Source organism: Diadema setosum, chromosome 18, assembly GCF_964275005.1.
Source record: "Diadema setosum chromosome 18, eeDiaSeto1, whole genome shotgun sequence".
Lineage (NCBI taxonomy): Eukaryota > Metazoa > Echinodermata > Echinoidea > Diadematoida > Diadematidae > Diadema > Diadema setosum.
In genome coordinates this window covers 27,115,034-27,139,808 of record NC_092702.1, presented here as the reverse complement: position 1 = coordinate 27,139,808, position 24,775 = coordinate 27,115,034, and the positions used below count along the sequence as shown (strand labels likewise).

The following is a 24,775-nucleotide window of genomic DNA, read 5'->3' as shown; positions in this document are numbered from 1 at the left end:
CGGACGTACGTACGGACGTACGTACGGACGTACGTACGGACGGACGGACAACCCGAAAACATAATGCCTCCGGCACCACTTCGTGGCGGAGGCATAAAAAAAGAGAGGAAGAAGTCTGGAAGCCCACTGAGGATTAGATTCACAGATAAATACACTTACTATCATAGACGTGAACAACATGGAACAAGACTAGACAACAAAACAACTGCTGGAGAAAAGGCTGTACGGGACAAAACGGGATGGACAAGACTAACAGACGCGAACAAACATGAAACAAGACTAGACAACAGAACAACTACTGAAGAAAAGGCTGTACGGGACAAAACGGAATGGAAACGATTAACAAATAGAAGACAAAATAGCAAACGAAAATGCACAACAGAGACAGCGATCTTCGACAGAAGCGTGTCAAGAGAAACAGATGATAGTTGTGGAGGAAAAAAAAAAGTGATCATGACATGAATAATGACATTACACTTCAACTAAACTTTCCTAACACGTCTAGAAAGTATATCTAATTAATTTTGGGTGAACTTTGAACTTGACTTTTGCTCCAATCATTATTTCTGTCTAAATTAGTGTATTTCATTTTCCATCATTTCTTTACGAAACTATACAGGGCCCTACATCACCACTGGACATTCTACAGTTCTAGCAAGAGCTCATGAGTGACAATGGACTTTAACTTGAAATCAGCTGCAATGAAGCCTCTGTAATAAATGTTATTTTGTAGGTTGTGTTTTTTTTTTTTTTAATTTGTATTTACATGGGACGCCCCTTGCTGTCCATATCCGCGCAAAGTGCACTACAAGACATCAGCCCCTGCGCAGTGGTACTGATATCGTTCTGTAGGGCTGTTGACTTTCAAGCACAGTTTTTGTAGATGGTGAGGGAAATGCCGATGTCCTTGCCATGAGTTGTATATAACAAAAGTTGCTCGACACATTTTTTTTTTTCCGTAGCCAATATTTGAAAAATGATATGAGGCAGGTTGCCGAATTATACTAGTTTTGCTCACATGCTCATTATCAAAATACAAATGTCAGCGTGGTAAAGAGGTGCATACAATACAATAACTCATCCAAACATCAAGGTTTTTCGCTATTTCGTGCTTTTCTAGATTAACTTATCATTGACCACATAACCAAAGGTAAACATTATTGAAACATTCTTTAGTTAGTTCTATACTGACTGATGGGTGTCATGATAATAATAATAACATACATAAAACTATTAATTTAAGAAATATGTATGTATGTATATATATTGTAACAGAATTACTTTATTATCATTATTATTATTATTATCATTATTATCATTATTATTATTACTACTACTACTACTTCTACTATTATCATTATCATTATCGTCATCGTCGTCATCATCGTCGTTGTATCATTATCATTAGTGTGGTGAGTATACATGCGTGCTGCGGGGAAGGCTCCATAATATATAGTGCAACTTTAATCACCGTCTGCGGTAAGCTGTGATTTCCTATCACAGCGTGATTTCCTATTGCACGAGACAACCGGAGGCGATAGTATCTTCATTACACCTATCAGAAGAGAGTCACGACGCAGTGCAGTGAGTGCGGGCAATCGATCAGGAGGAATTGAAACACCGTGTATGATCGGCTGGGAAGTAACAACCGCGAAAATGAAGCTCTTTAAAGGCCCTGTTTACCTTTGGGGAACAGTGATTTAAAAAAATTTCAAGAAATGACATTTAATGCATATGTGTAGGTCTGTTGTACCACAAAACATCCTATCATATAAGAATTTTTGCGATAAAGCCTAAAATATAGGGAGATATCTGTATTTTTCTCAATAAACCATAACTGTAGATGGTTTAGTCTGGTATTATTTTTATCATAACTATTGTTCACATTTTGTATATTCAACAATACTTAACATCGATTTTACTGATTCAAATTTTTACAGTGGTTGTTTTATCATCTACTCTCTAAAAACAAGGAAAAGTAGAAATTACGCGGTGCGTAACATATGTCCCCGCCGGAAGTAGCATTTTGTAACAAAATGTGCAATATAGGTAAAAAATCAAGGTCAAAGGTCAAAGAAGTCAAAGGTCAAAATTCTGTGTAGAAGTTTTGAAGCCCTCACCTAGTGCTATCACATAAAGCAAACGGAATCGAAATTGGGTTAGAAATGGCGAAGGAGTAGCATTTTGTAGCCAATGTACAAAATAGGTCAAAAATCAAGGTCAAAGGTCAAAGAAGACAAAGGTCAAAATTCTGTGTAGAAGTTTTGAAGCCCTCACCTAGTGCTATCACATAAAGCAAACGGAATCGAAATCGGGTTAGAAATGGCGAAGGAGTAGCATTCTGTAGCAAAATGCACAATATAGGTCAAAAATCAAGGTCAAAGGTCAAAGAAGTCAAAGGTCAAAATTCTGTGTAGAAGTTTTGAAGCCCTCAACTAGTGCCATCATATAAAGCAAACGGAATCGAAATCGGGTTAAAAATGGCGAAGGAGTAGCATTTCGTAGCAACATGTACAATATAGGTCAAAAATCAAGGTCAAAGGTCAAAGAAGTCAAAGGTCAAAATTCTGTGTAGAAGTTTTGAAGCCCTCACCTAGTGCTATCACATAAAGCAAACGGAATCGAAATCGGGTTAGAAATGGCGAAGGAGTAGCATTTTGTAGCAAAATGTACAATATAGGTCAAAAAATCAAGGTCAAAGGTCAAAGAAGTCAAAGGTCAAAATTCTGTGTAGAAGTTTTGAAGCCCTCACCTAGTGCCATCACATAAAGCAAACGGAATCGAAATCGGGTTAGAAATGGCGAAGGAGTAGCATTTTGTAGCAAAATGTACAATATAGGTCAAAGGTCAAGGTCAAAGGTCACGACTGAAATTCTGTGTACAAGTTTCAAAGCTCCCATGTAGTGCTATCATATAAAGCAAACAGAATCAAAATTGGCTCATAAATGACAGAGAAGTAGCAAATTGAAGATTTTGATCACACACGGACGCACACACGGACACACGGACGGACACACGGACGGACACACGGACGGACGGACACACGGACACACACACGTACGGAGCCCGTTTCATAGTCCCCTGCTCGAACTCGTTCGGCGGGGACAAAAAAATCGAGTGAAAATATTCACTCCTAAAAGAGTGAATACAAAAAAGAGTGAATTTAGAGTGAAATTGGAGTGAATTTTGAGTGAAAATGTTCATTTTCACTCATTTTGGAGTGACCTCAGGGATCACTCGAAGATTTTGGAGTGATCCCTGAGGTCACTCTAAAACGAGTGAAAATGAACATTTTCACTCAAAATTCACTCCAATTTCACTCTAAATTCACTCTTTTTGGGATTCACTCTTTTAGGAGTGAATATTTTCACTCGATTTTTTTTTAGAGAGTACTCACATTTTAGAACTATTTTAAAGCACCAATGCTGGGTTTTTGTTTCATCTGCAAATGGTAAATTATGCCTTTAACAACTCGCGCCCTTTTTACCTTTCGCTATACCTGAAATTAATATGATGAGCTTACAGGTTTCAAGCATGACGTAAGCCCGCTCCTCTGCACAACCCTCTGTTCAAACTTCATCAGTAAAAATGCCACTCCATAATCAAATCGAGTGGAACGTACAGATCATAGAATCAACGGTGGAAATTTCATGTAGAAAATGGAGACAAGTTCGTTAAGATAAAAAGTTGTGGACTTTCAAAGTTTCACGTACGTGTTTGACTAAAAGATTGATATTGGTCGTATGCGATCACATTTAAATATTAGGTATGCAGAATACTAGTAGATGGCAACATGATAATGATTGTATCCACATCACAGTGTATTATTGTATACATTATACATGTATTTATTATGATAACTTTTGACAAGGAGGAATGGGTTGTAGTTGCTGCATGCATTATCCGCCCGAGATTATTTTATTTACACATCCCCGCTCCCCCCCCCCAAAAAAAAAAATGGCAGTAAGAGTCATTAAAGAGTAAAATTGTCTCACCTCATAAATATTGTCTAACTAATTGCAACCGATATCACTGCTTCGTTTAAGAAACATTTAAAACTTTTGAATTCAATATTATAATAGGCCTATCCTTCCCCTTTATGTGATAGACCCCCAATTACTCTGAAAAAGGTTTCCTTTCATTCTATTTATCTATAAAGACAACTTGTACACGAAGTATAGTATCGCGTTTATAGCGGTCTGTAAGGGATTAAAGGACAACTTGTTAAAGTTTAAAACAATTACTGTTGGGGCCAACGGCGTAAATCCGTACTGAGGAGTGGGGGGGGGGGGGGGGATGGTCACCATCACCACGATCAGATCACAAGCCCATAACCGGACCGGCGCAGCCTGGGGGGGGGGGGGGGGGGAAGCTTTGTGCCCCCTCCCCCCCCCCCCCACACACACACACACTTTACAGGGATCGGATGTCCCACTCTTTTGCAGAAATATGAAGTGGGAGGAGAATGGCAGCAAAAATATGAAGACTTTTTGTTCTTGTTGTTGCTTTTTTTTTTTTGCTTATCAGATGACTTGCGGCGGAAAATCAGTTTGTTTTTGAAATATCTGTAAGAGGGAGCGGAGCGACCGAACGGGGGGAGGGTGTGTATGGGGGGGGGGGGGGTGTATCCCTCTCCCACACCAGGAAGATTTTGCATTTTAAGACCTGAAATTCAGCGATCTGGTGCACACGTTTGGTGAAATTTTTATTTTTTTTTTCTTTAAAAAACCCAATAGAAAATGAAATATTCACAATATATTATTGATTGACTAAATCGTGGTATTTCAGCTCTTGCTCCGCCTGTGCGACATCACTGCGAAGGCCTACTAAATAGTGGGGCCTATCACCGGCGTAGACAGGATTTGATCTTAGGGGGAGCGGTTATGAGATCGTGAGGGAGCGAAGCAAGCAAGGGGGAGGGTATGGTAGGGGGGTTTCCCCCTCCCACGGTGAAATCTTTTTACATTGAAAATTTTGACATTTTACTGTCCAAAAACTGCCGTTTGTAGCTATATTCTTCGCTTTGGAAACTAAGGGGGGGGGGGGGCGCACCGGCGCAACTGCTGTCAATCACTGGCAGCAACATCAGGAGAAGGCATAGCGATTAAAATGCGAGCGAGCGGAGCTGGCGAGCTTGAAAATTTTGACATAATACTTTTACAGTCTAAAAACTGTCGTTTGTAGATATACTTCTTTGCTTTGGGAATTAAGGGGTGCCGCACCGGGCGCCGCACCGGGCGCAACTGCTGTCAGTCATTGGCAGCAACATCAGGAGAATGGTGTAGCGATTAAATGCGAGCGAGTTTGAAAATTTTGGCATTTTACAGTCCAAAAACTGCCGTTTGTGGCTGTATTTTTTTGCTTTGGGAAATTAAGGGGGGCGCACCGGGTGCAACTGCTGGCAATTACTGGCAGCAACATCAGGAGAATGGCATAACAATTGAATGCGAGCGAGTGAAGCAAGCGAGCTTGAAAATCTTGACATTTTACAGTCCAGAAACTGCCGTTTTTGGCTGTATTTTTTCGCTTTGGAAATTAAGGGGGCGCACCGTGCGCAACTGCTGGCAGTTACTGGCAGCAACATCAGGGGAATGGCATAACGATTAAATGCGAGCGAGTGAAGCGAGTGAGCTTGAAAATTTTGACTTTTTACAGTCCCAAAACTGTCGTTTGTAGCTATATTCTTCGCTTTGGAAATTAAGGGGGGCGCACCGGGCACAACTGCTGGCAATTACTGGCAGCATGCAACATCAGGAGAATGGCATAACGATTGAATGCGAGCAAGCGAAGCGAGCGAGTTTGAAAATTTTGACATTTTACAGTCCCCGAAGTGCCGTTTGTGGCTGTATTTTTTCGCTTTGAAAGTTAAGGGGGGGGGGGGGCACACCGGGCCAACTGCCGGCAATTATTGGCAGCAACATCAGGAGAATGGCATAACGATTAAATGCGAGCGAGCGAAGCGAGTCAGCTTTAAAATTTTGATATTTAGAGTCCCAAAAACTGTCCTTTGTGGCTGTATTATTTCGCTTTGGAAAACAAGGGGGCGCACCAGGTGAAAACTGCTGGCAGTTACTGGCAGCAACATCAGGAGAATGGCATAATGATTAAATGCGAGTGAGCTTGAAAATTTTGACATTTTACTGTCCAAAAACTGCCGTTTGCAGCTATATTCTTCGCTTTGGAAACTAAGGGGGGGGGGCACACCGGCGCAACTGCTGTCAATCACTGGCAGCAACATCAGGAGAATGGCATAGCGATTAAATGCGAGCGAGCGGAGCGAGCGAGCTTGAAAATTTTGACATAATACTTTTACAGTCTAAAAACTGCCGTTTGTAGATATACTTCTTCGCTTTGGGAATTAAGGGGTGCCGCACCGGGCGCCGCACCGGGCGCAACTGCTGTCAGTCATTGGCAGCAACATCAGGAAAATGGTGTAGCGATTAAATGCGAGCGAGTTTGAACATTTTGGCATTTTACAGTCAAAAAACTGCCGTTTGTGGCTGTATTTTTTTGCTTTGGAAATTAAGGGGGGCGCACCGGGTGCAACTGCTGGCAATTACTGGCAGCAACATCAGGAGAATGGCATAACAATTGAATGCGAGCGAGTGAAGCAAGCGAGCTTGAAAATCTTGACATTTTACAGTCCAAAAACTGCCGTTTTTGGCTGTATTTTTTCACTTAGGAAATTAAGGGGGGCGCACCGGGCGCAACTGCTGGCAGTTACTGGCAGCAACATCAGGGGAATGGCATAACGATTAAATGCGAGCGAGCGAAGCGAGTGAGCTTGAAAATTTTGACTTTTTACAGTCCCAAAACTGTCGTTTGTTGCTATATTTTTCGCTTTGGAAATTAAGGGGGGGGGGGGCGCACCGGGCACAAGTGCTGGCAATTACTGGCAGTATGCAACATCAGGAGAATGGTCTAACGATTGAATGCGAGCAAGCGAAGCGAGCGAGTTTGAAAATTTTGACATTTTACAGTCCCCAAAGTGCCGTTTGTGGCTGTATTTTTTCGCTTTGAAAATTAAGGGGGGGGGGGGGCACGCCGGGCCAACTGCCGGCAATTATTGGCAGCAACATCAGGAGAATGGCATAACGATTAAATGCGAGCGAGCGAAGCGAGTGAGCTTGAAAATTTTGATATTTAGAGTCCCCAAAACTGTCCTTTGTGGCTGTATTATTTCGCTTTGGAAATCAAGGGGGGCGCACCAGGTGAAAACTGCTGGCAGTTACTGGCAGCAACATCAGGAGAATGGCATAATGATTAAATGCGAGTGAGCTTGAAAATTTTGACATTTTACAGTCCCCAAAACTGTCGTTTGTGGCTGTATTTTTTCGCTTTGGAAATTAATGAGGCGCACCGGGCGAAAACTACTGGCAATTACTAGTAGCAACATCAGGAGAATGGCATGATTAAATGCGAGCGAGCGAAGCGAGCGAGCTTCAAAATTTTGACATTTTACAGTCCAAAAACTGCCGTTTGTAGCTATATTTTTTCGCTTGGGAAATTAAGGGGGGGCGCATCGGGTGAAAACTGCTGGCAATTACTGGCTGCAACATCAGGAGAATGGTATAATGATTACATGCGAGCGAGCAAAGCGAGCGAGCTTCAAAATTTTGACATTTTACAGTCCAAAAACTGTCGTTTGTAGCTATATATTTCGCTTTGGAAATTAAGGGGGCGCACCGGGCGCAACTGCTGTCAGTCACTGGCAGCAACATCAGAAGAATGGCATAGCGATTAAATGCGAGCGAGCGGAGCGAGCGAGCTTTAAAATTTTGACATTTTACACTCCAAAAACTGCCGTTTGTGGCTATATTTTTCGCTTTTGTTTGTCCCACTTTTATGGGGTAACCATTCCCCCCCCCCCCATCGACGCCTCTGCATATGAGGGTGCTTTTGTTAAGTGAAAGATCTGCTGCACACTCTTTGATAAATTAGGGAAATATACGTCAATCTCAAAAGTGTACAAAGTCTATCGAAAGGGATCCTGTATAGCGGAGCTTTTGCATGTTTAAGATTGCAATAGAACTATCTGGTGCATAGTTCTGGCGATATTTGGACAATTTTCCATTAAGAAGGTTCGAGATTTGTCCTCATCTCGGGAATTGCTTGGGGGATAAATGATTTGTCTGCCTAAACACTTCCGTAGGGGCGGGCAGATGCCCCTTTGCCCCCCCCCCCCCCGAGATAGATTCGACGCCCCTGATCTTCCCTGGGTATGCCCATAGATGTATCCTGACTGAGTCACCAGTCACTGTCGTTTCTCAGGAATGATTCAGGAAATGGAGGGGGTTCAATTATGGCGATATAGTTTTTTTTATTGTTTGTTTGTTTGTTTGTTTTCGTACATATTTTGCAGATGGTCCCAAGTTACTCGCGTCATAGCATGTTTACATGTAGGCCTATACTATGTGACGTTGTCAACGTCTGAGCCATACCTTACATTGTACAGTATCGTCGGCCTCATGCCAAAAGGGCACTAATAGTGTACAAAGTCTATGGTGTTAAGGCCCTTTTGGCATAAGGCCGACGGTTATGTCGATGTTACTTTCTTCGCGAGCGAGCGCTTGAGAAAATTATGTATACATTTTCCTACAAGATAGAATACTGTTCAGCTCTGTTACCTGTCTGAAGGCCGGTGTACAAACGTCACGCAATATGCCAAAATTGATACAATCACATTTCTGCTTCCTCCATTTTTTTTCAAAATTCAGGGGGGGATGATTGTACAGGCCATCCCCCCCCTCCTCCATTTCAGGGGGGGATATATCCCCCCCATCCCCCCCGGGATTTACGCCCATGGTTGGGGCTACAAGTCGCAACGAGGTTGGAGGAGGTGATATATGCAGTTGCGTGACACTTCTTGCGACCACCGTAGTGATCATAATGGGGCTCATTTTTGAGTGACTGGTTGCAGCTTTGCTGGAATGTGATACAGGTTTATCGCAACAAACGCGCATGCAACAAATCGTTCGGAATGCATGTTAGAGACATCCGTAATGTACTCGAAGCGCTTGACTTTCTTCAAATTCAATGTAAGACACAATTAAGAACACTCGCTGTGAATCATGGATTATATTTACTTAGTAGATGCATATGAGCAAGGTCACTTGCAGCGTTACTGATCACGGGTTAACTTACTAATTGACTTCGTGGGATGTGCATGTCGTGCGCAGATCAGACACGACTATAGATAACCAATGAGTATAATGATCCAATCAATGCACATGTAATGATGATTAGAGTCACAGGAAACCGGTTAAAGGGGATGGCTAGTAACTGATCAGTGGGAATGCTGGAGGATGATTGTTCCGATCCTTGTGGGTTTCATTTAAGAGTACATTATATATCTATTGTTGTGTGAAAATTATTTGCTTCAGAATGGTCTCATATTCAAGTAATGTGCAGTTTAATGTTTCCAGGTTAGCGTGCATGGTCAGTGACGGGGCATTAATTTGCACATTACTTGAATAATAATGAGACCGTTCTGAAGCAAATAATTTTCACACAACAGTAGATATATAATGTACTCTTAAATGAATCCCACAAGGATTGGAACAATCATCCCTCAGCATTCCCACTGATTCACACTGATCGGTTACTCGCCATCCCCTTTAAGCAAACTATTTTTTTTTTATACGGCCTCCTTCAAGGGAACTGAAAGGCTCTTTAATAAAGATATACATTTCTATTGATCCTCCAAGGCTCACCACACCGCTCCGTCATTTACGAGGATAACTTTATCAAAGAGGTCGAGAATCCACCGCTCTATGGGATATATTCAATATTTACCGAAGTGATAAAAAAGCAAGATAACAATTACAATTGATTTTTTATGAATCTTAATAAGCTAAGACGGTATTGATATACGTTACGTGCAAGGAACGAAATATCATTTGAATATATACATACGGTATATAATTACATACTAGTCCTCTATCACAGCGTCTCTATATAGTATGCACGGGGATGGAAGACGGAAGCAGTATTTATCATTGTTTCTGGTTGACGTTTGCGTACACTTAAATTTTAATCAAATTTCAAACAGCTGCGACAGTTTGAGCATGACAAATATTGTGACCAGGGTCACCGAATTCCGTATTTTTGTCTCTTTTTTTAATGAAGTCGGTATGTATGTGTCACGTCGATTGTCTTGGGTTACCGGCTTGCGTAAAATGAGCGCCCTCACGAGTAAGTATTAATCACATGATATACACTGCCAATGACCTGACCCGATTTTAAACGCTCAAGCGGTCCTCCGACACCATACCGAGAAGCATAATATGGTGCTAATGCCAATTCATAGCCATACAGCCACAAAACAGGATGACACCACTCAAAATTCAAGAAGAAGAATAAAAATCACAAGGGCCACGTTTTGAGGGTGATTGTGAGGTATAATAGTCTATGTTAGAACTATAAATCTTGACCTCGAACTATATTTCATTTCATTTTCATTTCAATTTATTTTCATATTTCTCACATATATCATAATAAAATATATAAATACGAACATTATACAAAACATAAGTTAGATGAGACTTCATCGGAATGTACAAAAGTTTGATTTGGTATAAACACAAGGTCTGCATACATGCGAATTGAACTGTGGTCATGATGCGAAAAAATATGATGGGGCCTGCGTAAAAGCATTAGCTTGTACAGCCGCAGGTCGCGTGATAAATCAGATCAGGGGAAGTTTAAAATGCAGATGATTTTAAGACCATATAACTGGGGGAACTGTTTAAAACAACCCCCCCCCCCCCAACAAAAAAAAAAAAAATCAAAAAAATCAAAAAAAAAAAAATCAAAAAAAAAATCCGAACAAATAAGTGTTACTAAATAGAATAAAGAAAGGTGACATGTCACATATATCAAACGAGACTGACATTCTTTTCATCAAGTTTGTGTTGGTATAGAGAGTCCAAAAATTTTGAATAGTATAGAGAAGCAACTGCAGCACAGCAGTATTAAACCCTACTAATAGCTACTACTTTAACTGCGACTAAATTACTACTACTACCACTACTACGATATACTACTACTACTACTACTACTACTACTATTGCTTTTATTACTTTAGTACTAGTACTATTTTATTACTACTACTATAACTGTCATTACTGCTACTACACTATACATGTACTTCAAAATATGCTCACCTTAATTGATGCGATGAATAACAAATAAATGACTACTGACTAATATTAATTTGTAATATCGTAGCAGCAGCAGTATAGTGTTAAAATTAACGTAATTGTCAAAATGCTAATAATGCAAAAAATATCAAAATTTCAGAGCAGCTGCGTCGTGGAGTATCGCGACTCTAGTGAACACGATGCAGCAGACAATATTACTTTAAATGGGGGGGGGGGGTGGTGGGAGAGACATGTAGGCTTATGTCATGATCTCTCCCCTCTCTTCCCTTTATTCCAGTGTAGGCTGACCGGAAAAAAACCTCTCTTGTAAAAGAGAACAACAAAAAAATCGTATCAACACGATCATGAAACATAATGTAGGCGCGGTCAGACTGGCAAAAGATCGCGAAGTTTAAGATCGCGATCTTTAAGATCTCGAAGTTTTGCCAGTGTGACCGCAAACTTCCCGCGAAACTTCTCGCGAAACTTCTCGATCTGTTGGCGGGCCTTGTCTCCGAAGCGCGAGGCCATTGTCATGTTCAGATGTGCATTGTTACATCACAATCACTAGCCATCGGACGGCGCACTCTTTCTTGCGCGCGTACGAATGGCCCAAACTTCGCGATCTTAAACTTCTCGATCTTTTGCCAGTCTGACCGCGCCTAATGAATATGATTTCTGAATTTACTTTTCTCTCCCCCCCCCCCTCTCTGTTTTACGCAATACGACCAAAAAGCCCCCCTGGAGTACTGTCTTGTCATCGTTTACCTACCCTCGTAAGTATCGGACTGACGTCACGATAACGAAGCATGTTTGTACAGAGATTGCACTGGCACGCCAATAGAGATACGGAAAGCGAACTTTGCTGGCCTGAGATAAAAATCTTATTCTAAAGGTAATTTCACACGACTAATTTGCTGTTGGTATGAGTGTGCATTATGGGTACAAAATTCTGATGCCTCGCTCAACAATACATGTCGTTGGCAAACTTAATAGTCTATATACCCAGGGAGGTGGGACACCTCCCTGATATACCACTGCTCCTTGGTAGTCATAATTGGTACCATACGATATGTATTTGTTCACGCTACAAAGTAGTTATGTGATGTTCAGGCAGTGGAAGTTCCGTTTTCAGAGTCAGTTTTCAGAGTTTGAATATGTGCGTTTGTGCGTGTGTGTGTGCGCGTGTCTGTATATATGATTGTGTGTATTACCATTTCAGTCGAAACGCATTAAAATGATAACGAGAGAGAATTAGGGGATTTAGCACCGACAGGGCATAATAGTAGTATCAACATCCCCGAGGAAAAGTCAGAATTTCTAAGTTGAAGTTCCGCATCAAAGAAACAACACCTCCCCCATAATAGGATAAAGGGTAACACCACTGCTGATGAAGTATCTCATTAAAAAAAAAAAAAAAATGGTTTCATGCATCTTTTAATGACCGTTACATTTGACCTATACACTTCAACATAAATTGTCAAACATACAGTTACCAAATAATAAAGGATGCAAACACAATACGTGATTTAAAAAAAAAAAAATCGGAATAAGGTCAAATTTCATGACATTTTCATTTTCGTATGTCAATATTGTGTAGTACCACTGAGCAATCCTATATAACTTATGCAGGGTGTTATCAGGGAGGTGCCACCTCCCTGTTGTTATAGAATGCTATACACCATTTTCAGCCAACGTTCAGAAAACTAAGACCTGGGATCTTGGGGGGACTTTGGTCAAACTGTGTTCAGCGCACCCATATACCTCATCTTGCTTGTGAATATCAACGAGGGGAACTACCTCCCTGCATATTATATAGGCCATACATGTATCAAAAGACCCATCTCAGGGTTTTGAATCATGAGTTCGAGGTCCGGAGTACCAGGCCTGGCGGCTGGAAGGAAATCTCACCTCCGTCTCTCTCATAGTGCTTGAATCTTCGCGATTTTACATACAGCACACATGGTTGCGTTGAACATCTGTAACTACTGGAAGGAAAGAAAAACTCATTTGAGTGTGTGTGGACAGTAAACGATTGTTCTTCATTTTACTTGATTTTTTTTTGTGTGTTTTGCATAAAATGTCGGATAGCAAATGTAAACAAGGAAAAGTAGAAATTACGCGGTGCGTAATATATGTCCCCGCCGGAAGTAGCATTCAGTAGCAAAATGTACAATATAGGTAAAAAGATGAAGGTCAAAGGTCAAAGAGGTCAAAGGTCAAAATTCTATGTAGAAGTTTTGAAGCCCTCACCTAGTGCCATCACATAAAGCAAACGGAATCGAAATCGGGTTAGAAATGGCGAAGGAGTAGCATTTTGTAGCCAATGTACAATATAGGTAAAAAAATCAAGGTCAAAGGTCAAAGAAGTCAAAGGTCAAAATTCTGTGTAGAAGTTTTGAAGCCCTCACCTAGTGCCATCACATAAAGCAAACGGAATCGAAATCGGGTTAGAAATGGCGAGGGAGTAGCATTTGGTAGGAAAATGTACAATACAGGTCAAAAATCAAGGTCAAAGGTCAAAGAAGTCAAAGGTCAAAATTCTGTGTAGAAGTTTTGAAGCCCTCACCTAGTGCCATCACATAAAGCAAACGGAATCAAAATCGGGTTACAAATGGCGAAGGAGTAGCATTTTGTAGGCAATGTACAATATAGGTCAAAAATCAAGGTCAAAGGTCAAAGAAGTCAAAGGTCAAAATTCTGTGTAGAAGTTTTGAAGCCCTCACCTAGTGCCATCATATAAGGCAAACGGAATCAAAATCGGGTTAGAAATGGCGAAGGAGTAGCATTTTGAAGCAAAATGTACAATATAGGTCAAAGGTCAAGGTCAAAGGTCACAACTGAAATTCTGTATAGAAGTTTCAAAGCTCCCATGTAGTGCTATCATATAAAGCAAACAGAATCAAAATCGGGTTAGAAATGGCGAAGGAGTAGCATTTTGAACATTTTGATCACACACGGACGCACACACGGACACACGGACGGACACACGGACGGACACACGGACGGACGGACGGACGGACACACGGACACACACACGTACGGAGCCCGTTTCATAGTCCCCTGCTCGAACTCGTTCGGCGGGGACAAAAATGATAATAATAACCACTTTCACTTCTGTAATACTAAGACCGAATTTGGCAAATGCGTGATATCCCTTGCATAATACCTTATGTGCTTATTAATGCAATCTCTGTCTAAAAAAGCTTGACAGAAACTGCTGAAAGTTAAAGGGATGGATAGTTTTGGTTGAGATGGAGCTTCAGGTCTCGAACTTTTTTTTGTGACATAATCAGAAACCTCTCATGAGATATTAAAGAGCATGAAGTTCTATGAGGAATTTAAAGTTTATTGGATGAAAATCAGTTTTTAAATGGCTGAGATATCCAAAAACAAAGGGATCCTAATAAAAGGTGGGACCCATCTTTCATTAGGACCACTTTGTTTTACTTTTTTTTTGACATCTCAGCCATTTCAAAACAAATTTTCATAAAATGAATAAACTTTAAATTCCTCTTAGAACTGTATGCTCTTTGATATTTCACTAGAAGTTTCTCGTTATCTTGTAAAAAGTTAAAATCTGAATCCCCCATCCCAACCAAAACTACACCACCCCTTTAAGTGTTTTATACAATACAATGATCTCTTTCACTTCGACAATTGCGTCATATCCAACAATTCATTTTTTTTTCTTAACAAAGTTTGGCAGAAATCTGGGAGGCTGACAAAACAAAAGAAGAAGAGGAAAGAGACAGCTACATCCACTCCTTTTCTGACAATCTCTGAACAAGGTCATTATCTTCGTGACGCAATAATATAGACATTTCAACATTTCCAATCTCTTCTTCTTAGTCGTGGAAAAAATCCGGGCGTCATTATAGCCCTGTAGACATGTAATCAAGTGCTTCAAAACCTTCCTTCGGATAACAGTCACAGGCATAATGATTCCATTCACGCGATAGAATTTAATTATTACGACCGTCATCAATGCTATTTCCTCGGGTAGTTTAACTCTATACACACTCTAATGGTAGGAAAGAGGGGGATAATTATTATACCCCGATTCTTTGTATACTGGCGTCACAACACGTCACGTGTAAATGACAACTCCCGCATCATTTTGTTTCAGCGTCATGGCAAATCGCATGGCGTGCTATGAAACTTGTAATATTCAGTTCACAAAAGACTGGGTGTTTATCAAGGTGGTTTATTAACATTCTGCCACGAAGCATAATTTTGCAATAGGAAAGAGGAGCATCGGTAATGACGAGCAATGTGTTTTGTACGGACCGGGATAGTTTCATGCCCCGAAGAACTGCCATTTTATCGACATATTTCCCGTAAAAGCTTTTGAAAATCTCACTTTTCGGGACATAACGACGAGCTCGTGAATTGAATTCCCTCTTTGATAACTTTGTTAATTAATATCATTCGAAGTTCCAACCACCCCATCCCAAATAAAAATCAAACAACCAACCAACCAAACGAACAAACAAATAAGTTTCACCGATTTCTAAGAACAGTGAAAACAGTAATGATCACAACAGATGAGAATGGTTGCTGTGGGTCCAATTCCCTTTTCTTTTATCATATCAAAAATGAAATCACTTTGGGCTGATTGTTCTAGAAATTTAACAATTAATCAGCTATATACTTTGTAACGGGGAAAGGGTTTTTTATTTCAATAATGCATGCGTAAAACGGTGAAGAAGTTGGGATGCGATGTCACTAATAACATGCCCTATAAAGGTACATGTCACCTTTATTTATCTAATCTTAACATTTCAGTGACTTTCTCTTTATTTATGGAATTTTCGCTGTTCTATTTAGTTGGCTTTGCTCTTTTCATTAATCCAAAAAAAAATCCTCAAAGTGGAGTTTACTTTCTAGAAACAGACAAACTCTGTCTTACAGGATGAGAACACAGTAAATATACTGTCAAGTTAATGTGAAAATTTGAGCATCTCAAATCATAAGTCAAGCAGATCATTTCGACTTCGATAGACGCAATGCCAACTTGCTTTGTAGGAAATCCTGACCACTCTTTGTATCAAAACGTTTGATCTCACATGGACCAGGGATAATGTAAAAATCTCTACTGACTTTAGAGTTTGAAAGTAAAGATGATCGATATATTAGGGGACGGGAAACCATCCTCCAAAGACGATACTGCATATCAAAGGACGTGAAATATAACGAGACAAGATTACTATCACTTCTGCGTTCTGCGATGGCGAACTGTAAATTCACACTTGAGGTCGTTTATGTTTACAAGCGGAGTTCATGACGGGACCCCTTCGTCAGAGAGAGAGAGAGAGAGAGAAAAGGAAAATGTGTAGGGAAAAAAAAATAAAGATTTGATGTTTCATTACGCGCGGTTGAGGATTTTCTCAGTCTTGGGATTTTTCGACGTTGCACGTCCACGAAGACTAGTCCCGAGTATTCGCAGGCAGGTATACTCGAGTACGTGTCTACGTGTTGTAGCAAAATCAGTCCGTCCTCAATGGGTTAAGGCAATGCGCATGCGCAGCAATACTGTCCACACGTTCTTCCCGATGGCCATGGTTCTTCCTCGATATCATTTTCATCACAAAGTATAGAAGCTACCGCTAGCGCAAGCTTATTCTCTTTTTCACGTTCGATCTGCGAAGGCGCCATTGTCACAGCTAATACTTACTATTTCTTCTGCCACGATAAACGCTTACACTGACTTAAAAAAAAAATGGATTCGTTCACCCTTATTCCCCAGAAGTGCAGTGTTGGAAGTTGAATTTCCAGAGAAGTACACTATATCCCAATCTTTTATTCACGTAGGCCCTATATGTGAAATAATTTTGTCCTGCTGCAAAATAGTCCATCAAATCGAGGCACTTCGGTGACGCATCGCAAACAAGCGATGTTTGCATAGTCCCATGAACTCGATTTTGTATTATATCTCGAGCGCTTACGCTAAGCATCGCTTTCCCGAGCGTCGCTAATACAAAAACTTGAATGAGTCATAGATAAGAAAGCATCAATCGCTAAATGCTACATGGATAAAATGTAACGTCAACCTTATCTTACTTTGTCTTTATGCAATAATTCAATCTGCGAGGGGGAAAGTATACTTGCCAAAAAATGAGTTAAGTTCGTGTTCTTGTGACTGGAAGCATGAACAGATGGAAGTCATTTGTACCAACAGGACATGTTGGTTTTAAATTCACTGAGATAAGCATCTGTGACCTAATGAATATCCAAGTAATCCTTATAAATTTTTCTTGCCAGCACATCCCCCTGACATCAAAAGTGGTATTTCGCGACACCAATAGAAAAAGATTGTGATACATTGAATGCAAAATAACGAAATGAATGATTTCCCATCCTGGTCACCTGGTCTATCCTTTCTTTGAACATGACTGTTGAATTCAATAATTTGTTATGTTTGGCAAACTTCTGCATTATGTCGCTTTGAAAACGAGTGAAGTGCTTAATCGACTGAGAAAAAAATGAAAGGTCATTGGTGCCCATGTCTACATGAGCTAAATTAATGAAATTCACGTTCGTGAACATCTGTACGGAAAATTTGTAATGGATTCAAAGTGGCTGGACGTGTTAAATGAGTATTAAACGAGAACGGCGTCAGGCTAGATGAGTAAAAGCAAGATTTTATCACTGAAGCGTACCAGAGACTTCCCGAGAGCGAGGTTTTCGTTGGAAGAGGATGAATAGTTCGCAAGTGGTTTTATCCGGTTAACGTGTTATGGAACTGCTTGTAACAGAGCGGAAGTAAAGCTGTAAGAACTACCATTGTATATAGCTAGATAATCATTGATCACAGACTACCACATGTTCTATACCACCGTGTCACTTCCCATTCATTCACTCTATGACATCACAATCACTTCATCAACTATAGAAAAAAAAAATCCAGACAAATTCACACCCTGTAACGATTTTCGATTTCATGGCAGCTTTGTCTAATAATATCATCACGGAAATGACACCAGACTGCAGTGTTCAAGTTTTATCACTCTCTGCCACTGTTTTTCATGCAGTAAGAAAACGATATATGTGTTATTATAGGCTTCAGATAGTTACTTTAATTTACCAATGAAACAAAAAAGCAAAAGCAAAATCGAGAAGGGGAAAGGATGAAAATTGCACTTTTTTCAAAAAGTTACCCTCTTCTGAATAATAATTCGAAGACCGCAGTATATATCAACATGTGTCTCAGCGTCATAGAGCATCCCCCCGTCAAATAAAGAAAAAAAAAACACAACATGATGCTATAATTATTCCACGTTTTAGTACTTCCAGCTATAGCTGTCATAATGCATTTATACTGAATGACCTTACCAAAGTATGGTATACAGTGATATAAAAAAATACTAAACACGCACTGTGGTTCTCATCTGTAGAACCACACATTTCTGTCTCTAACATCACACGTGTTCAGTTTCAACTACACATTAATCATGGTCATATAGGCCTCACATTTGTTAAAAAAATCAATAAGGATAATGTGGTCACAGGATTACATGCACACATGCGCATGCACAAACGCATTCTTTCACATATTTTACATCTATTCATTTACTGAGTAAGGGTGTATAATATACATCATGAAAAACGCATGAACGATTTTCTGTGATATGAGTTTGATATCCGTGTTATAAAGCATGTTTTTTCCTCCTATTCTACGTTCTATCTACGTTGTCACCCACTAACATATTCGGGAGTCCACGCTGAATTAGATCATGGAACTACAGGTCCATTGAATAGATAAAGCCCCTCTTATACTTTCAAGGAAAACATTTCAGTTTTTAGATGGGGTGAATATCAAAAGGGAGTGCACACCTCATCAACTACAACTGGTCCTTTTCAAAGCTGGTATTCTAATTTTAAGGCCTTTTTCAGAATTAATGATAGGATCCGGAAAGACCCATTTTGTTTACAGGTGTGCGTCCTGTCCCCTTTATATCATTCGTACGTAATTCATTTACATAATGATTAAGATCACACTTGTTATAATACTATAGCCTGCCACATACGTTATGACTTCACCGGAAGAGGACACAAAACTCCAAACAAGATAAAATACTCGTACGCAAGAGTTTCGTTTTTAGCGGGCCAGATAAGTGTCCAAGTTTTTTTTTTTTTTTTTTTTTTTTTTTTTTGGTAACACTTTGTATCATTCAGTGTTAAGTAATGTATTTTTTTTTTATCTCGCGGAAATAAAATCGTATCAATATCAATCAATCAATCTGTCCATGTGTTCGTTTGTTTTGTGATTTTAAAATCTTCTACTCTCATCTTGCTAAAACGCCGTGATTATGATTATGGGAGTGAAAATAATTCTTTCTCTGTTTCGTGTCACACCTTTCCGGGCAAGCCTTGCGTGCGACTTGCAAAGAGCATTTTTGACTACCCGGAGGTCCCCGTAGATGATCCGCACATGACAGTACCTAGCATGTATCTCAACCGTAGTCGCCCGGAGGTGCGCACGCATATATTTTTACCCGCAACCGTGTTTAGGCCCTGTCACACCTTTCCGGGCAAGCTACTCGAGCTTGTTACGTGTAGGAATTTTCTAGCATACCGGACATTCCTGAGGGCGGAAAAGGATTTGAGCGAGTCAGCGCATGTGTCTTACTTGCTGGACGCGTTCTACTTAAATTATACTTGCGAGTACACTGTGTGACCTTTGTACCAGTCGCGTGGGGGCTGACAACTCAGTGAAGGAATTCCTCTAATGGAATGGCTGAAATCCCACAGAATTTCATTATCTTGGCTGCATACGGGACTGCGAAGTACCTGCGTGGGAGTTGCCTGGGAAGTGCTGCCGCTAAGGGCCTCCTACTGGCGTTCTGCGTGGACCTCTACGGGCATTCCCGCGACTCACCCAGAAAAAGTTTTGGTCATGCTCAAAACTTGGCTGCGGTTAAATCGGACTTGCGTGAGCACCTCCGGGCATCTACGCGCTAGATACTGTCAGGTGCGGACCAACTGCGGAGAGCTCCGGGGAGTAAATTTGTTTCCCCGCAAGTCAAGCCGCAAAACTTCCCCCGTACGGTATGACAAGGCATGAATGAAAATTGCAAACATTCTTGTTCGCCCGCTGAAAATCTTCTACGTGCTGGAAACTACCTCCTCGCCACAAGCCCGCGTATTATAGCTTGCCCGGAATGGTGTGACACGGCCTTTAATGTGAATATTGCTATGGAGTTGGGCACACATCGAAATGATCAAACGGGTATACACGGGCAACGCTGAAAGGATTTCGTTAACTCTTCGAAAAAAATAATGAACCGACAAGGTTTTCACGTGGCGAATAGGATGACCATGATTTCCCAATACAGATTTGACCATGGATTTCATTCAACATTGACAAGTATAAAGATCACTGCAATGGGAACAAGTCAATACAATTTAATTATTCGTGGAAAAAGATTTATGGCAACATACATCCCTATGATAAATGTCATACCAGCTCCATCTTTTAGAAATAAGTTTATTGACTGCTTGCCTCAAGCCCAAAGAGAGGGCCTTAATTTGGGTGTAGTGGTGAGATAACATAATTTATAAGTCATTGTTCAGGCCTCACGAGCTCTAATGCCCATATTCATAATCACAGATCACATGCTATATCATAATTATTGTAGTCTTTCCGGAAAGGAAGAAAATGTGATATCACATGTTAATCGATCCCGTATTATATAGTTTCCCCCGCCAATTTCGTTAGATTTATTATCACCCATTTTCGTTTTCGTTTTATGGGCATTCAAATTCGTAAGTATGTGTGTGAAGCAGTGGAGTTACTTTGGTGAAACGATTTCGTGTTTAGTGCTTTCGAATTCATTTTTAGGCCCATATGAAGTAAAGATCACTTGTTTGGGCATGAATTTCCACATTTTTGCATTCAAAGTACATAGCAGCGCGATGGGCGAGGTAAGCACTTCGCAGTATAACTTTCAGTTTCGTGTTTGAGCAATTATTGATATCCACTACATCAACGGAGCACTTTATTTCGTAATACACGTAAATAAGCAAGGATGATTTTGCCCATTTATCATTGAACATGTTGAAAGAGACTTGTACTATTTATCCTTAAAGGGTATAGGGCCTATTGTTTACCACTGGGAGCAGTGATTTCAGAAATGTTCGAGTGATCACATTTTGATGTATATGTGTAGGTCAATTGTACCACAAAACATCCTGTATACTATTTAAAAATTTTGCAATAAAGACTAAAATATGAGGAATTATCACTGTTTTTCTCAATAACCATACGTAGACGGTTTAAGAAACAATTTTATTGTAATTATGGTTCACATTCTGTATCCATTATTTAACAATACTTAACATTGATTATATTAATGAATATTTTTACATTGGTTGTTTCTATCCCTAACTCACATTAGAGAACAATTTTGAAGCACTAAAGCTGTGTTTTTGTTTCATCTGCAAATGGTAAATAATGCCCTTAATTACAACATCACGAGTAACATTTTTTTTCTAAATCTGAACATATTTCTTTTCCTCAACTGTCACATTTCATACTGTGATCGTCGACATAAATCTTTCTTCTCATGATGATTAGCACAATGTTCTTGTATATTTCCATAATGATGATCACAATGTTTTTGTGATCTTCAATTTACATCTATATTTTCATAATGATCATCAGATTTTTTTTTTTTTAATCTACATTTTAAAATTGTATTTTCATCACCATTACAGTTCTGAAGTTGATATTCAGCCATCTATGGGATGGACATGCCATCACCAAGGAGCAATGTGACCAGTGGTATAAACCGTCATACCCAGACCTAGCCTACAATATTGGAGAGGTGCTCAGCACACCAACCCATAGCGGAATATCAACTTCAGAACTATTATGTGGATCACATACGATGATGAAAATAAAGACGTAAAATGAAGATCACGAGCCATAGTCAACTGGTTTCATACACATTTGTGTTTGTTCGTTTTGTTTTTGTTTTTGTTTTTGTTTTTTATGAAGTAGGAGGGGTAGACTACTTTTTTTTTCTTTTTGGGGGCTAGCTCGGTGTGGGATTGTATGCACTGTATATTATATTTTATCTTGTATCATATCACACACTCTACTACTATAGTGTATACCATGATGTATATACACAGTATTACATAATGTATACAAACTGGTTTTAATTACATTAAAAACCTACATCCTATACAAGCTTTGCTTTTTAGTAGGTTCCTCATCATTACACATCATTTACATATGTCCTTTACACTTTTGTGCATTTTTTTTCTCAAAATGACTGTTGTGATAAACATTTCTTGTAATCAAATGGAATGTAAAACTTGCATATGAAATGTGGAATATGGAACAAGAATGACTAATATATATATATATATATTTATGCTTGTGTCATTACGATCCCTTAAGTGCCGCGATAGAGCCATGATCAAATCCATATCACAAAGGTTATTCGCGGTCCTCGTGGCTCTGCTTTACGTGATATTAAAATGCAGTGCATGTGACATCATCATAATATACAATGTACTTGGAAGCTGCGATTTCAAAGGGATGAAGCCTCGTCAATGCCAAAAACAACGCCCTCGGCATCCTAGCTGCAGCATCATGAAAAATCTGCGGTAAGTCAGAGTTGTTAAAGTGAAGCAAACGATCTGCAACTTTGACTATAAGACAACAGTTTTAATCGCCTATCGTCATTGCTTACGTCATTTGGTTCAGACAATCTGCCATAAACACATCATAAATGAAATATAAACCATTTTTTTTTATGTTTCAACACATTAACGTCAAGCGCAAAAAAAAAAAAAAAAAATCCTTCTCGCTATTACGTTGTTGTTGGTTTTTCATTTAAACTCTTTACGATTACTTTCGCGAGCACGAATCTTACAACAGCCATATACTAAGTACTATACACTCTACTGCCGACACAAGTGCGCGGTCGCAACTCACAGCTGGTTTTTTGAACAAACATTGAGATTAATGAATTGGTTGGATTTTTTTTTCGGGATTTGGATCGATGTGGCACAGTATCTGTAGAAATGGCTTTTCCATGAAAAAAAAAGAAAAAAAAAAATCTTCCCGACTGAACACGGAGACCGTTGCCAGAAGAGCTTGTCATTGTCGCGCTCAGAGTCAACCATCACTACACGGAGTTCGGCGACGGTAGCTCATTGTAGATTTCCCAGTAGGCATTCGTCCCTTGTACAACAATAACATTTCCCCGTCCGATTATTATTATTATTTTTTTTTAATATTTAAACCTGACCAGCCCAATGGAGGCTAAGGTTTATTTTTAGCGCATATCCACGAAATCGTTCCGCCTTTAAAGCCCATTACAGGGTTTTTGCAATGTTTCAGATCTTTCTTTTTTCCCCGAATAATTAAAAATGGATTCGTCGAGACTTTATGGAATTCATACCAATTTTCTAGCACTGGAAATCATCTGAGTTCAATCAAAACCGGCGCTCCATCCTTATACAGAACTTGCGACTGAAATCAATTTCAAATAACATAACACCTTGCTACTGCTTTCAACTACATGGCATGTATAGTGATTACTCGGAAATATCCGTCTTGGTGATGTAAAGATAAGACTCAAATTGCTATCAATCTGTTTTATGATGATGAATTGTATTAATTTTACAACACTCTGACACGAAATGCATAAGTAACTTCGGTATCTTCCTATTACAAATCTAAATCGGTGTCCTTTGAATTGCTTTCAGAGTACAGAGTCATATCTCCCCTATGCAGTGATAACCTATTCATACTTTTGATATGAATAATAACTAATTGCAAATCCCATGGCGACCTAAAATAAGCGATTGATTTGTAATCAATCGCAACTTTTGACAGATTTTCAATCCATTCAGTCCGACAAATCATCACAGTCATTGATGTCAATCGTAACTTTTTGATGCGATGGATCTGAAATCAATCGCAAAGTTGCGATCGATTGGGGAACTTTGATTCGGATCAAATGCAACTCTTTCGCCCGGCTCTTCAAAAACCTACCAAACTACTAATATATTTGTTGACGGCATGTGAGGCAGATATGTATTCTCTTTTCCGTTTGTAACTATACTGTGTAGAATGATTTATATTAATCTCCCAATCCAAAGTGTATCAAGCGATTGTTGTATTCAAAAGCAGAAAAGCAGTAAAGCTTCGGGCATGCTTTGTAGAAAATGAATAATATATAATACGACATGGAATACTAACAAAATATCCGAAATTGGTTTCCTTTTTTAGATGGTTTCACAGAAAAGCATGCGGGCCGCAATGCTGGTGATGAGGCATTGAGCTATAAGCCATACAGGACAGTCACTGAACGACGCCCATCTCCAGTGGTCACGATGCGAGTTCATGATATAATTTGTCACTGCTTTCTCCGCTCTTCGACATCGCTTATGAGAACAGATGCCAGGGGCACATTTTTTTTTAAATCTTTTCCATGCCTTTTTCGCCGTAGAACAGGGAAGTCACCTCCCTGTATAGAATAATGGTGTGCAATCAACATGGATAAAAATAGAACAAGACAGGTTCAGGAGGAAAAACCCTCCGAGTGTTGTGCGATCTCCAGAAATTGACTGAACATTAAAAGGTTAAACTCCTGTATATAGGCCCTACTTCA

General features: G+C 39.8%; 1 protein-coding gene across 3 annotated transcripts in view; it reads right to left on the bottom strand.

Annotated features, from left to right (window-relative positions):
- The window catches only part of LOC140241592 (DNA polymerase lambda-like), a 110,922-nt gene that overhangs the window by 51,923 nt on the left and 34,224 nt on the right, over positions 1-24,775 (bottom strand). Inside the window, exon 8 of one of the 3 annotated variants that reach the window (XM_072321326.1) lies at positions 13,006-13,129. The exons of the other annotated variants lie outside the window; for them this stretch is intronic. Within the exon in view, the coding sequence (XP_072177427.1) occupies positions 13,089-13,129 (41 nt within the window). The 3' untranslated portion in view covers positions 13,006-13,088. Of the gene's footprint in view, positions 1-13,005; positions 13,130-24,775 lie in introns of those variants that run through there. 3 annotated transcript variants of the gene reach the window in all.